Genomic DNA, 16,197 nt, shown 5'->3' with positions numbered 1-16,197 from the left:
AAATTTTTAATAGGAATTGTTGAACGTTTTAACAAATTCGATGAAATTTTAACCAAATTGTTGAATTTTTAACTAAAAGGATTAATTTTCTACGGAAAAAGATGAATTTTTAACGGAATACTTGAATTTTTAACAAAACAGTTGAATTTACCATTAAAGAAAATAAATTTTCAATCGTACTGTTGAATTTTCATCTAAAAAAATATCAGTTTTCAATAAAAAGAAAAAAATTTCTTGTAAATTGATAAATTTTGGAAGAAAAAGATGAATTTTAAAACAGGAATTGTTGAATTTTCGATAAAGTAGATGAAATTTAAACCAAAAAGTTGCATTTTTAAGAAAAAAGATTAATTTTCTACCAAAATGATAAATTTCCAACTAAATTGATGAATATTTAACTGTAATAGTTAAATTTTTAGTTAAAGTTAACCAAAAAAGAAGAATTTTTAAGAATGAAAGTTATTTTTTCACCCAATAAGGACATTTTTTAACCAATTTTTAACAAACAAACAAATTTTAACAATTTAAAGTCATTTTGAATCAAATATGTCGTTGCATTTTCGACCAAAAACATGAATTTTTAAGAAAAAAGATTAATTTTCTGCCAAAAAATAAGAATTTAACCAACTTTTTGAATTTCCCACCAAAAAATTTACAGTTTGAACCAAAAATGAAATAACAATATCTCTTAATTAAATATTCAATGAAAAAAAAAACGAATTTTTAATTAAAATCAGGCATTTTTAGCCCAGAAATGAATTTTTAACCAATTAGTTCTACTTTCAACCAAGTTGTTCAATTTTTGACCAAGTAGAATAATTTTTTACTGAAAATGGCGAATTTTCACTTTAGAAATTAATTTTTAAAAAAATTTTTTGCACCTAACTAGATACATTTTCGACCAACGAGATGAATTTTCAACAGGAATTGTTGAATTTTTTTAACAAATGATATTAAATTTCAACTAAATAGTCGCATTTTTATGCAAGAAAATTAATTTTCTTTTGAAAAGGGCAAATTTTCAACAAAATATACTCATTTTTAACGAGCTAGTTGGCTTTTCAACTAAAAAAAGATAAATTTTCCTTTTTGCAGTTGAATTTTTTTACTAAAAAAGATACTTTCTTTACTATACCAATGAATTTTTAACTAAAACCCTAAATTATTAACCATACAGTTGATTTTTCAATTAAAAAAGCTTAATTTTTTAAATCAAAAATGGAATAGTTTAATTTTGTAATCAAAAATTTCAATTTTAAAACAAAAAAATGAAGTTTCAAATAAATATTTTAAATCTTCAGCCAAAATATTTTCAACTTAAATTAAGAATTTTTAAAAAAGTTTCACTTTTAACAGAGTAATTAGAATTTTCAACTAAAAAAATACCCAGATTTTTATTTTAAAAAAAAAATAATTTTCAACAAACAAAAAAACGAATTTTAAACATTGTATTTGAATCTCTAACTGAAATAGTTCAATTTTCAGTTGAAAAAATTTTTTTTGCCAAAAAAGCAATGATTTTTCAGGACAATAGTTAAATTTTTTTATACAATGAAGGACGTTTATCTAAAAAAAGGACAACGAAATTGTTGATTTTTCTAAAATATATAATAATTTTTAACCGAAAAAGATAAATTCTCAACTAAAAAGATAACAGTTGATTTTTAACCAAAAAAGATTTTAATTAATAATAAAAACCAGTTAAAGTTAACTAAAAAAGACGAATTTTCAAAAATAACAGTTAATTTTTTAAATAATAAGGACATTTTTTAATACAATTTTTTAATCTTCAACAAAAAACGTTAATTTTTAACCAAATAGTTGGATTTTCTACTAAAAAATTTACGGTTTTGACAAAAAATGGAATAGTTGCCTTTCAATTAAAAATTAAAAAAAAAAAAAGAATTTTCAAATAAATACTTCAAATCTTCAACAAAAATATTTCTAACTATAATCAACAACTTTTAACAACGTACTTCAACTTTCAACCAAGTAATTCTAGACAAAAAATGAAATAGATTTTCAGTTAAAAAATTAATTGTTAACAAAAATTAACGAATTTTCAACAATATAGTTGAATTTTCCACCAAAATAGTTGAATTCAACTTGAAAAATCGAATTTTTAACAAAAAATAAACGATTTTTTAACAAACATTTTTAATTTTCTAGAAGTAGAATCATTTTTCACCGAATCGATGAATTTTCAACTAGAGGGATCAATCTTTAACTGGAATAGTTAAATTTTTAATTTAAAAAATCCACTTTCTGCCAAAAAAACAATGATTTTTCAACAGAAGAGTTAAATTCCAGAATATGACTTTTAACCAAATTTTTTTATTTTCTACAATTTAGAATAATTTTTCACCAAAAGAGATGAGTTTTTGTATGAAAAATAGAATATTGATTTTTAAGCAAAACAGATTTTCATTTTTTTCATTTTTAATTAAAAAAAAAAACAGTTAAATTTAACCAAAAACTAAGAATTTTCAAGAAAAACTGTGAATTTTTCAACCAATAAGAACTATTTTTAATCAAATTTTTTAATTTTCAACAAAGTAGAATGATTTTAAACCAGATAGTTAAATTTTTTAATTAAAAACATAAATTATAAACACAAAGATTAATTTTATGCCAAAATTTGCAACCAAAATAGAATAATTACCTTTCAGTTAAAACAATTATTTTAAAAAAAGAAACGAATCTTTAACAAAATAGTTCAATTTTTAAACAAAGGGATCGATTTTCAACTAAAATGATGTATTCCAAGACAAAAAAAAGTTAATTTTGAACAAATTAGTTCAATTTTCAACCAAGAAGATTTTTTTTTATCAAAGAAGTATAATTTTTAACAAAATGCGTCAATTTTTTAAATCAAGAATCTTAAATATTTAAAAAAAAACTAATTTTCAATCAAATAATAAGATTTTTAAACTAAGAAAGAAAAATTTTCATCACTAATCAGGGTGGCCGCTAGACCGGGAAACCTGGAAAACCGGGAAATGTCAGTGCAATTTTTTATCGGGAATTTTACAAAATTTTTAGAAGAAAAATCTGCCCTAGTTCAATTTTAACAGTTTTTTAAATAATTAAAGTGCACTTTTAAAGATTTAAACAATCAGAAATTAAAAGCATTTGAAGTTGAAAATTTTTGATAAAAAACAATTTTATTTTATCAACTGTAAATATAAAAATTATATAAATTATATAATATATAAAATAAATTTTATATTAAATTTCATAAATAAATCTATTAATATATTATTTCTATTAATTTCCTTTTAGCCATTAAAATATTTAACAGAAAACAATTTGAAAATGAATTGTTTTACATAGAAAGCTTTGAATCTTTAGATTTTCGAAGAACTTTTTTTAAACTTTTGGCGTTACAATTTTAATTTTTCTATTTAAAAAGTGTTTAATTTATTAGTGAAATTTTTTAATTTTGACGCATAATGAAAAATTCAACACTTATTATTTGTAGAAAAATTAGAGTAATTTAAACGAAGTGTGTTAACATTTTTTTCAGAACTTTTAAACATATTTTAAAATAAATAGAATTTTTACCACAATTTTTAGAAAATTCTGCAAATTAAAAAAAAAATCCTTAAAATCTTTGTAAACTTTCTGTTACAATAATGTTCTAAAATGAAAAATCATTTTCTATTTTCCTAAGAATCCTAAAAAAAATTTTGTGAAGTCTTTCACAATTCTTAAAAAAAAATTCTAAATTTTTTGTTTGAAATCAGCAAAAATGTACATTTTATTTTTAATTTAGTATTTGAAATTATTTCAAATTCTAAATTTAATTGGAATCTTTTTAAAACTTCTAAATATCTATTAAAATTACTCTAATATTTTTATAAATAACAAGTGTTCTATTGTTATTTATAAATTCAAATTTTACGTTTTTTTAAATTTGCAGGATTTTCTAAAAATTATAGAAAAAAAGTCAATTCATTTTAAAATATATTTAAAAATTCTGAAAAAAAATTCAAAAATTATTTTGAATTTCGAAAAATTTTTAATCACTTCTAGATTTTTCAAGATTTTGAAATAAAATTTTAAAGCTTTTAAGGGATGTCTAGACTATTGAAAATAAAAATAATTTAACTTCTAATTACAAAAATGTTAAGTTAAAAAAATTATTTTTCAATTTTTAATGTGTCTAGGTTAAAATTACTTAAAATAATATAATTTTGATAATTTTTAAAGTTCATTGCTTGATTTTTTAATTTAGACTATTGAAAATGTTGATGTGGATTTATATTTTTGGAACTTAATCTGAAACTTTGAGCTCTATAATTGATCAAAGTTCTCAAATGTACAGTTTATTTGCATTTTATTTAACATTTTTTAATTGAAAAGTGTTATTTGGTAGTTTGGAATTCAAGTGTTCCATTTTGAATGTTTTAATTTGTTGTTTATTACTTTATGTGAAAAAATGTTAAGAATAGAGTTTGATTATTTAAATTTTATTGGTCGTGAAAAATGTTTGCGAACCGGGAAATGACCGGGAATTTTTTTCTTCTATTAAAACGGCCATCCTGATAATGAAATAATTAAATTTACAGTAAAAAAATAATTTTTAACAAATCAGTTAAATTTTTAAGTATGTTGTTTAATTTTCAACTAGAAAAGATATAATGTCAATAAAAAAATGGAATAATTAGATTTTCAGTTAAAAACATTAATTTTGCACTCGAAAAAAATGGATTTTCAACAAAATAGTTATATCTTCAATCACAAAGAAGAATTTTTATCAAAACAATGACTTTTCAATCAAAAAAGATTTTTTTTAAACAAATAAATCTAATTTTCATTTAGGTGCATTAATTTTTAACAAAATCGAATTTTCAAGCTAGAAAGTTATTTTATGCAACCACAAAATTAAATTTTTAAGAAACAAACTTCGTTTTCAACGAAAAAAAAAATTTTCTAGCAAGAATCTTTAATTCCATGCGAAAAAATGAAACTACAACCAAATTCATAAATTTTTCAATATGGTAGACAATTTTCATCAGTAATAAAATATTTTAATTTTCATTTTAAAAAAATTCATTTTTAACGAAAAAAGAAAACGAATTTTCAGAATAGTTCGATTTTATGTGAAAAAAATTAATTCCGAACGAAAAAAAAACGAATTTTCAACAGTATACTTAAATTTTAAACCAAAATCATGAATTTTTAGAGAAGAAAATTATATCTTGACCAAATAAGAAGAATTTTTCCACCAATTACTTAAATATTGAACTAAGAAATATAAATTTTGAATGAAAAATGGAATATAGTTGAATTTTTGACAAAATCGAATTTTCAAGCTAGATAATTATTTTATGCATTTTCATTCGATAAAAAATAATTTTTAACCAAAAAAGAAACCGAATTTTCAGAATAGTTCGATTTTGCGCGAAAAAAATTAATTCCGAACGAAAAAAAAACGAATTTTCAACAGTATACTTAAATTTTAAACCAAAATCATGAATTTTTAGAGAAGAAAATTATATCTTGACCAAATAAGAAGAATTTTTCCACCAATTACTTAAATATTGAACTAAGAAATATAAATTTTGAATCAAAAATTGAATATAGTTGAATTTTTGACAAAATCGAATTTCCAAGCTAGAAAATTATTTTTTGCAACCACAAAATCAAATTTTTAAGAAACTAACTTAGTTTTCAACGAAAAAAAAAGAATTTTCTAGCAAGAATCTTTAATTTCCTGCGAAAAAAAGGAAACTACAACCAAATACATAAATTTTTAAATAAGGTAATTAAATTTTCATCGGTAATAAAATATTTTAATTTTCATTTAAAAAAATTCATTTTTAACCAAAAAAGAAGACGAGTTTTTAGAATAGTTCGATTTTATGCGAAAAAAATTAATTCCGAACGAAAAAAAACGAATTTTCAACAGTATACTTAAATTTTAAACCAAAATCATGAATTTTTAACGAAGAAAATTATATCTTGACCAAATAAGAAGAATGTTTCCATCAATTACTTAAATATTGAACTAAGAAAAATAAATTTTGGATGAAAAATGTAATATAGTTGAATTTTTAACAAAATAGTTGAAAAATATTTAGATTGTCTATGAAAATTTCTGAATTTAAAGTTAATTTGCTTGCTCAGTGGATTACCAGAATTGTTTCCCCCTTCCATTAGATAAACCTTCCGAAAACGAATTTATTAAAATAATTAGAAACTTTTCAAAGACTCTCTATGAAAAATGAATTTTGGTATTTCTGAAGGTTGGAATTCCGAGGCATCAGCGTTTGTCAAGTTCCAAGGGAAGCGAGATTAGTTCTTGTTCTTTATGGCCGGACTTTGCAGCCCACGGAACATGAGTCAAATTCTTCTAATAGTGGTAGTGCCGGTGTGAGTGTAGGTGGCGCTGAAGGCTCCATGCAGAAGGAGGAACTTGGCTGGGGATCAATTCAATTTTTCGATTACGACTGGTAAGTCTACCGTCAGAATTCAGATCCAGAGATATTTTATTTTCATAATTAAATGTTATCTGTGAAAAAAGATCCCTTCGCTCAGCTGGAAATCAAACTACAGCTTAGTGGTAAGAGCACCTCTTACCACTAAGCTACGGGAGTGATTGAAAGAGTTTTTTTTTTTATCCAAAGATATGCCAAAAGACAAGGCTTTTGGTATTCTCTATTTATGTTCTCTGTTTTTGTAGAGATAAATTTAAATTTTTTCATTTTTCGAAAAACGAAAGATTTTTCTTAGTTCAATATTTGAGTAATTGGTTGGAAAATTCTTCTTATTCGGTCAAGAATTAATTTTCTTCGTTAAAAATTCATGATTTTGGTTTAAAATTTAAGTATACTGTTGAAAATTCGTTTTTTTTTTGTTCGGAATTAATTTTTTTCACATAAAATCGAACTATTCTGAAAATTCGGTTTCTTTTTTCGTTAAAAATGAATTTTGTTTTAATGAAAATTAAAATATTTTATTACTGATGAAAATTTGTCTACCATATTGAAAAATTGATGAATTTGGTTGTAGTTTCATTTTTTCGCATGGAATTAAAGATTCTTGCTAGAAAATTCTTTTTTTCGTTGAAAACGAAGTTTGTTTCTTAAAAATTTGATTTTGTGATTGCATAAAATAACTTTCTAGCTTGAAAATTCGATTTTGTCAAAAATTCAACTATATTCCATTTTTTATTCAAAATTTATTTTTCTTAGTTCAATATTTAAGTAATTGGTTGGAAAATTCTTCTTATTCGGTCAAGAATTAATTTTCTTCGTTAAAAATTCATGATTTTGGTACAAATTTAAGTATACTATTGAAAATTCGTTTTTTTTTCGTTCAGAATTAATGTTTTTCACATAAAATCGAACTATTCTGAAAATTCGGTTTCTTTTTTCGTTAAAAATGAATTTTGTTTTAATGAAAATTAAAATATTTTATTACCGATGAAAATTTATTTACCTTATTTAAAAATTTATGTATTTGGTTCTAGTTGCCTTTTTTCGCAGGAAATTAAAGATTCTTGCTAGAAAATTCTTTTTTTTTTCGTTGAAAACTAAGTTAGTTTCTTAAAAATTTGATTTTGTGGTTGCAAAAAATAATTTTCTAGCTTAAAAATTCGATTTTGTTAAAAATTAATGCACTTAAATGAAAATTAGATTTATTTATTTAAAAAAAATCTTTTTTGATTGAAAAGTCCTTGTTTTGATAAAAATTCTTCTTTGTGATTGAAGATATAACTATTTTGTTGAAAATCCATTTTTTTCGTGTGCAAAATTAATGTTTTTAATTGAAAATCTAATTATTCCATTTATTTGTTGACACTATATCTTGTTTAGTTGAAAATTAAATAACTTAATTTTAACCTAGTAATTTTAACCTAGGCACATTAAAAATGGAAAAATAATTTTTTTAACTTAAAATTTTTGTAATTGGGAGTTAAATTATTTTTATTTTAAACAGTCTAGGCATCCTTTAAAAGATTAAAAAATTTATTTCAAAATCTTGAGAAATCTAGAAGTGGTTTAAAATTTTTGCAAATTCAAAATAATTTTTGAATATTTTTTCAGAACTTTTAAATATATTTTAAAATGAATTGAATTTTTTCTATAATTTTTTATAAAATCCTGCAAATTTAAAAAAACATTAAATTTAAATTTATAAATGACAATAGAAAACTTATTATTTATAAAAATATTAGAGTAATTTTAATAGATATTTAGAAGTAATAAAAAAAATTCCAATTAAATTTAGAACTTGAAATAATTTCAAATACTAAATTAAAAATAAAATGTACATTTTTGCTGATTTCAAACAAAAAATTTAGATTTTTTATAAGAGTTGTGAAAGACTTCCAAAGAATGAAAATTTTTTTAAGATTCTTAGGAAAATAGAAAATGATTTTTCATTTTAGAAAATTATTGTAACAGAAAGTTTACAAAGATTTTAAGAGATTTCAGAAATGGTCAAAGAAGAACATGGACGATTTTAAGTATTTTTTTTAATTTGCAGGATTTAATATAAAAAATAATATAAAGGAAGACCTGGAACTCTAAATAAAAAAATATTATTGATAAATCATGAAAATTCTTATTTAAAGATAAAATTACCGGAATAAGTGATAAAATAAAATTGTTTTTTATCAAAAATTTTCAACTTCAAATGCTTTTAATTTGTAATCGTTTAAATCTTTAAAACTGCACTATAATTATTTAAAAAACTGTTAAAATCGAACTTGGGCAGATTTTTCTTCTAAAAATTTTGTAAAATCCCGGTAAAAAAAAATTAAGAACTACAGCTTAGTGGTAAGAGCACCTCTTACCACTAAGCTATTGGAGTGATTGAAAGAGTTTTTTTTATCCAAAAATATGTCAAAAGATAAGGTTTTTTTGTATTCTCTATTTATGTTTTCTGTTTTTGTAGAGATAAATTTAAATTTCTTAATTTTTCGAAAAGCGACAGATTTTTCTTTTGATCTCTCGAGTAGCTTAAGGGACCGTACTTTAAATAAATAACGATTTATAAGCTTCATTTCGTATATTCCCTGCTTTTTGCTTGCCTAATTTTTTGTTTTTCTTGGTCATAAATAAAACAGTATTTCAGATACAAATTTAAATTTTTCAAATTTATTATTATTTTTTTCAAACAAAAATATGTCTTTTCTGTTATGAAAAATGACTTTAACAAAATATTATAATTTACAAGAAAATAGATAAATTTTTAACTTAATCGTTGAATTTTTAACCTTAAAAGATACATTCATTACAAAAAAGTGTTATAGTTTATATTTGAATAAAAAAAGATGAAATTTATATATTACAAAAATGAATTTTAAAATCAAGAAAATTATTCTTTTTACCAAAAAAAGGAGAATTTTAAACTAAAAAAGATCAATCTTAAGAAAAGGTGGAAAAGTTACATTTTCAGTTAAAAAATTATTTTTAAATAAAAAAAGGCTTTTAAGACTAATTTTCAACAAAGCAGTTATACGTTCAGCCAAAGAGATGATTTTTTAACTAAAAATATACTAAAGCCCAATACTAAAGCAGAAAAATAGAAAATTTTTAACCAAAAAGTTACATTTTTTTTTAATTCTACCAAAACAGATGAATTTTTATATTATAAATATAAATTTAAAACAAAGTAGTTGAATTTTCATGCAAAAATGATTCCTGTTGCCTTTTCAAGATCGAAATATGAATTTTAAAAAATTAATTTCTACAAAAAAAAATTCTCTAAAAACAGATGAATTTTTATTTAAAAAATTTTTTTTGTTTAAATAGTTGAAATTTTCTCCAAAAAATAATTCCCAAAAAATAAATTTCTACAAAAAGAATAAATTTTCAATCCGAAAAGACGAATTTTCAAACAAAAAGGATGATTTTTAACCAAATTTTTTTATTCTTTAGCAAATAGTTGGATTTTTATTCAATAAAGAATAAATTTCTCTTAAAACAGATGAATTACAATTTTTTTGTAATTAAAACAAATAGTTGAATTTTTATGCAAAAATGATTCCAGTTGACTTTTGAAAATCAAAATATGATGTTTTTTTTACCAAAAATTAATTTCTACAAAAAGAATGAATTTTCAATCTAAAAAATGAATTTTTAACTAAAAAGGATAACTTTACAACAAAATTTATGAATTCTCTACCAAATATAGTTGCATTTTTATACAAAAAGATTAAATTTTTTTTAACAGTTGAATTTTCATCCGAAAATGATTCCCAAAAAATAAATTTCTACAAAAAGAATAAATTTTCAATTCAAGCAGACAAAATTTTAAACAAAAAGGATTATTTTTAACCACATTGTTGAATTCTCTACCAAATAGTTGCATTTTAATCCAAAAAAGAATAAATTTCTCTTAAAACAGATGAATTCTTATTTTTTTATTTAATTAAAAAAAATAGTTGAATTTTCATTGAAAAATGATTCTAGTTGACTTTTTAAGAACAAAATATGAATTTTTTAACCAAGAATTAATTTCTACAAGAAATGAATTTTTAATCCAAAAAAACGAAAAAAAAGATTAAATTTTTCTTAAAACAGAGGAATTTAAAAAAAAAATTTTTTTTGCTTTAAACAGTTGAATTTGCATCCAAAAATGATTACCAGAAAAATAAATTTTTACAAAAAGAATGAATTTTTAATCCAAAAAATCGAATTTTCAAGCAAAAAGGATAATTTTTAACCAAATTGCTAAGTCTCTACCAAATAGTTGCATTTTAATCCAAAAAAGAATAAATTCCTCTTAAAACAGATGAATTTAAATTTTTTTATAATTAAAAAAAATAGTTGAATTTATATGAAAAAATGATTTCAGTTGACTTTTGAAAATCAAAATATGATGTTTTTTTTTACCAAAAATTAATTTCTACGAAAAGAATGAATTTTCAATCCAAAAAATGAATTTTTAACTAAAAAGGATAACGTTTCAACATAATTGTTGAATCCTCTACCAAATATAGTTGAATTTTTATCCAAAAAGAATAAATTTCTTCAAAAAGAATAAATTTACAATCCAAAAAGATGAATTTTCAAACAAAAACGATGATTTTTAACCAAATTGTTGATTTCTCTACCAAATATAGTTGAATTTTTATCCAAAAAGATTAAATTTCTTTTAAAACAGATGAATTCTTATTTAAAAATTTTTTTCTCTAAATAGTTGAATTTTTATCGAAGAATGATTCCCAAAAAATAAATTTATGAGAAGAATGAATTTTCAATCCAAAAAGACGAATTTTCAAACAAAAAGGATGATTTAAAAAAAAAAAATAATTTGAAAAAATTTGAAAACAGCATGTAGATTTTTCAAGATATTGAAATAGAATTGCGAAGAATTTTAAGGATTTTAAAACTATTTCAAATTAAAATATTTTAATTTAAACAGGAAATTTTCAATTTTTTACAAATTTTATGGGTGGAACTGGAATTTATCCATAATAATAATAATAATAATAATAATAATAATAATAATAATAGTAATTCTGATTTGGAAACGGGAATTTTCAAGTTTTAACAAATTTCGAGCTTTCTTAATTTACTGGTAATTTTCGAAAAGGAACAAAATGAATATTTTTGGAACAAAAAATTAAAATTGTAAATTGGAACAGGGAATTTTACAGGAAAATTCTAATTCTTAGTTGAAACGGAAAATTTTCTTAAAGAATTAAAATTCTGGATTTAAACAGGGAATTTTCAATTTTTAACCAGTTCTGAGCTAGAATTGGAATTTATCCAGAAGAACAATTCTGAATCGAAAATTGAATTTTAGAAACAAAAATTTAATTCTGAGTGGAAACGAAGTATTTTTGAACACAATTTAAATTATGAATTGGAACATTTACTCAAAAAATTCTAATTCTAAGTTGAAATGAGAAATTTTCTTAAAAAATTTAAATTAGGAATTGGAACAGGGAATTTTACAGGAAAAATCTAATTCTTTCTTGAAATGGGATTTATATTTTGTTTATCTTTTAGTGTTCGAATTTTTAAATTTTATTGATCGTGAAAAATGTTTGCAAACCGGCAAAAACCCGGGAATTTTTTTCTTTAATTAAAACGGCCATCCTTTTCCTAAGAATTTTGAAAGGCTTCTGAAGAATAAACAGCATTTTCTTAAAAAAATTGAAAATGATTTTTTATTTCGACAAAATTAATTTTGAGAGAATATTTAAAAATATTTAGAAAGATTTTTAAAAATATGAAAAATGAATGTGGAAGATTTTGAGGAATTTTTTTTTCAATTTGGCAGAATTTAAAAAAAATTTTAGGAAAAATTGGAATAATTTTAAAATATGCTTAGGAGTTCTGAATACTTTTTGAAAATGATTAAAACTTTTAAAAAAATGTCAAACGACAATTTAAGCGTTTCAAGATTTTGAAATAAAAGCGTGAAACCTTTAAAGAATTTTTAAACTATTTAAAATTAAAATAACTTTTAATTTATGAAGTCTTTAGTTTATAAAAAAAATTTTCATCATTCAATTTTTAATGTTTATAGCTTAAAATGACTTAAAATGATATAATTTTTTAAAAAATTGTTTAGAATGCTTAATTCGAAAATCTTTTGCTTAAAAAAATTTCCATTTTAGATTTTGAAGCGTACATTTGAATTAAAAGAGTTTTAAATGCAATTTTAAAGACTTGAACTATTAAAAAGTAGGAACGTTTAAAATCGATGATTTTTTGATAAAAAAAAACATTTTTACTTGATCAACTTCGAATATAAATTAATTAATGATTTTTAAAAACGATTCGACACCAGTTCACAATTTTATAATTTCTAGATTTTAACGTTAAAAATCAAACGGTTTCAATTCGAAAATTTTAAACAAAGGTGAACGTCCTATTGACACTTTATAAACTATTTTTAATTTTTAAATATGTTAAAAAGTTGAATTTTTAACTAAAAAATATAAAATTACTACCAAAAGAGACGAACTTTTAATAATATTCAAGAGTTCTCAACTAAAAAGTTGAATTTTTAACTATAATAGATGAATTTTTAAACAAAAAAGTTGATTTACTACCAAAAGACACGAATTTTCAATAAAATTAAAGAATTCTCAATCAAAAAGTTGAATTTGTAAGAAAAAAAGAAATTTTGTTTAATTTTTAAGACAGTAGTACAACTTTAAAATCTATTTGTCAAGTTTTTAACAAAAAAAAAAAAGAATTTGTAAACAATTTTCTACTGAAAGAAGCAATTTTTAAACAAACTTTAGGAATTATCAACTAAAAATCTGAATTTTTAAGAAAGAAAGAAAAAAAAATACTTTTTTTAATTAAAAAAAAGTATATCAATTTTAAAACCTAGTTGTTACATTTTTAACCAAAAATATAAATATTGAAACAAAATAATTAATTTACTAACTAAAAAAAAAATTTTGTAACTAAATTTAAGAATTCTCTCGCGAAAAAGTTTAATTTTCAACTTAAGTAGATGAATTTTTAAACAAAATGAATAAGTTATTGCCAAAAAAGACAAATTATCAATAAGTTGAATTTTTAATGAAATTCAAGAATTCTGAACCAAAAAGTTAAATTTTCATCTAAAAAAGATGAATTAAAAAAGAAATAATAATTTAACTAATTATCAATAAAGTTTAAGAATTCTCAACCAAAAAGTTGAATCTTTACGAAAGAAAGAAATTTATTTTAATTTTTAAGTAGTAGTTCAACTTTAAACTCTAGTTGCTAAATTTTTAACAAAAAATATGAGTTTTTAAACCAAAAGAATAATGATTTAATAAAAAAATGGCCTTTTTAAATAAAAATTCAAGAATTTGAATTTTTAAACTCTGAACCAAAAAGTTGAATTTTTGTTAGATTTTAAAAAATTGGTTGAAATGGAGAATTTTCGAAAAGAACACAAATTTTGAATTTGAACAGAGTATTTTCAACTTTTAACTAAACAACTTTCAAACTTCAATTTTAAAAGTTTAAAATTCAAGAGTTTCAGATTGAGTGCTTTCATTTGAAGTTCATTTTTTATTACTTCGAATGCTTTTTTCAATTTCATTGACTGTGAAAAATATTTGCGAATCGAGGAAAAATTGGAAAATGATCGGGAAGGTTTTTCTTTGATTAAAACGGCCACCCTGATTATTTTTCCAGTGCAATGAGCCAAGGGAGTTTTTTCCTCTCGATATGGCCTGCATCGGCAGATAAAAGATTGGGACCGGCCCCTGCTCCCGGAATTCATCCTCATGGTGACACTCATCCCATAATTGGATTGGAACTGCCAGATTATGGCGGAAAAGTCTTGTTTCCTTCAGCAGAACTTGAGGATCACAATGTCGAGTCGCTGGATTTCAATTCTTTGGATCAAAACACCCAGGAATTGTTACTTGATATTACACAGCAGGACACGTTTTCCAGGTGAATATTCAATTAAAATATGTTATATATGCGAAATAAAAATAATGGGAGCGTTCCCGTATTATGTGCGAAGCTTTTGTAAAACGTGTGATATTTCTATGATCAAAAAATAAATTTAAATCCATGGAAATACATTTAAGAACAGTGCTTTTGACAACAAAAAGAAATTTAGTAGTTACATTTGCAGGCGAATAGTTTATTTTTTAAGTTAGAAAGATCAAGTTTTTAGAAGAGAGTTGAATTTTCTATCGGAAAAGTTGAATTTTCGATAAAAAAGTTCATTTTCAGCCGAGAGAGATGAATTTTTATAATTGTTTGAAAATTGAATTTTTAAACAACAAAGATTAGTTTTGTATAAAAAAAGACGAATTTTCTACAAAACAGTTTAATTTTCAACAAAAAATATCAATTTAACAAAATAATTGAATTTCCTATAGGAAAAGTTGAATTTTCGACAAAAAAGTTCATTTTCAGCCGAGAGAGATGAATTTTTAAACAACAAATATTCTTTTTTTTTCAAAAAATACAAATTTTTGATCCGGAAACTTGGATTTTCGACAAAAAAGTTCATTTTTAGACAAGAGAGATGAATTTTTAAACAAGAAAGATGATTTTTTTACCATAAAAAAGATCACTTTTCTATTCAAAAGGACGACTTTTTAACAAAACAGTTTCATATTTAAAACAAAAAAAAATGGCTCTAACAAACTTGTTAGATTTTCGATAAAAAAGTTCATTTTCAGCCGAGAGAGATGATTTTTTAAACAACAAAAATTCTTTTTTTTTTTTTTTCAAAAAAGACGAATTTTCAATTTAAAAGTTTGAATTTTCGACAAAGCAGTTTAAGTTTTAACAAAAAAGATCACTTTGACAAAATAATTGAATTTTTGACCCGGAAAGTTCGATTTTAGACAAAAAAGTTCATTTTCTGCCAAGACAGATGAATGTTTAAACAGAAAATATTACTTTTCTAACAAAAAAGATGAATTTTCAATTTGAATGTGCGAATTTTTGACCCGGCAACTTGGATTTTCGGCAAAAAATTTCTTTTTTAGGCAAGAGAGATGAATTTTTAAACAACAAAGTTTCTTTTTTGGCAAAAAAGATTAATTTTCAATTTAAAAGTTCGAATTTTCGACAAAGCAGTTCAATTTTTAACAAAAAAGATCACTTTAACAAAATAATTGAATTTTTTACCCGAAAATATGAATTTTAGACAAAAAAGTTCATCTTCTGCCAAGACAGATGAATTTTTAAACAGAAAATATTACTTTTCTAACAAAAAAGATGGATTTTCAATTTAAAAGAGCGGATTTTTGACCCGGAATCTTGGATTTTCGACAAAAAAGTTCATTTTCTGCCATGAAAGATGAATTTTTAAACAGGAAAGATGACTTTTATGACAAAAAAGTTAAATTTTCAATTTAAAAATGCGATATTTTGACCCGGAAAGTTGGATTTTCTGCAAAAAGGTTCATTTTCAGGCAAGAGAAATGAATTTTTAAACAAAAAAGATTCTTTTTCTTCCAAAAAAGATTAATTTTCAATTTAGAAGTGCGAATTTCCTACAAAGCAGTTTAATTTTCAACAAAAAAGATTACTTTAACAAAATAATTGAGTTTTCAACCCGAAAATTTCAATTTTCTACAATAAAAAATAAATTTTCCATTTAAAAGGACAAATTTTCAACAAATCAATTTAATTTTCAGCCAAAATGACCACTTTAACAAAATAGTTGATTTTTCAAAAAAAAAAAAAATTACTTTTCATCTAAGAGAGATGAATTTTCAATCTAAAAAGACGAATTTGTAACAAAAAAGTT

General features: G+C 22.0%; 1 protein-coding gene across 2 annotated transcripts in view; it reads left to right on the top strand.

The window, feature by feature from the left end:
- Window positions 1-16,197, top strand: part of LOC117168050 (phosphatidylinositol 4-phosphate 3-kinase C2 domain-containing subunit beta) — a 168,211-nt gene that overhangs the window by 86,259 nt on the left and 65,755 nt on the right. For both annotated transcript variants that reach the window (XM_033353395.1, XM_033353394.1), the window contains exons 13-14: window positions 6,252-6,458; window positions 14,112-14,375. In XM_033353395.1, the coding sequence (XP_033209286.1) occupies window positions 6,252-6,458; window positions 14,112-14,375 (471 nt within the window). The remainder of the gene's footprint in view (window positions 1-6,251; window positions 6,459-14,111; window positions 14,376-16,197) is intronic.

This window comes from Belonocnema kinseyi, chromosome 2 (genome assembly GCF_010883055.1).
Source record: "Belonocnema kinseyi isolate 2016_QV_RU_SX_M_011 chromosome 2, B_treatae_v1, whole genome shotgun sequence".
In the NCBI taxonomy this organism is placed as follows: Eukaryota; Metazoa; Arthropoda; class Insecta; order Hymenoptera; family Cynipidae; genus Belonocnema; species Belonocnema kinseyi.
The sequence above is the reverse complement of the archived record's forward strand: the minus strand, read 5'-3'. Positions and strand labels throughout refer to the sequence as shown.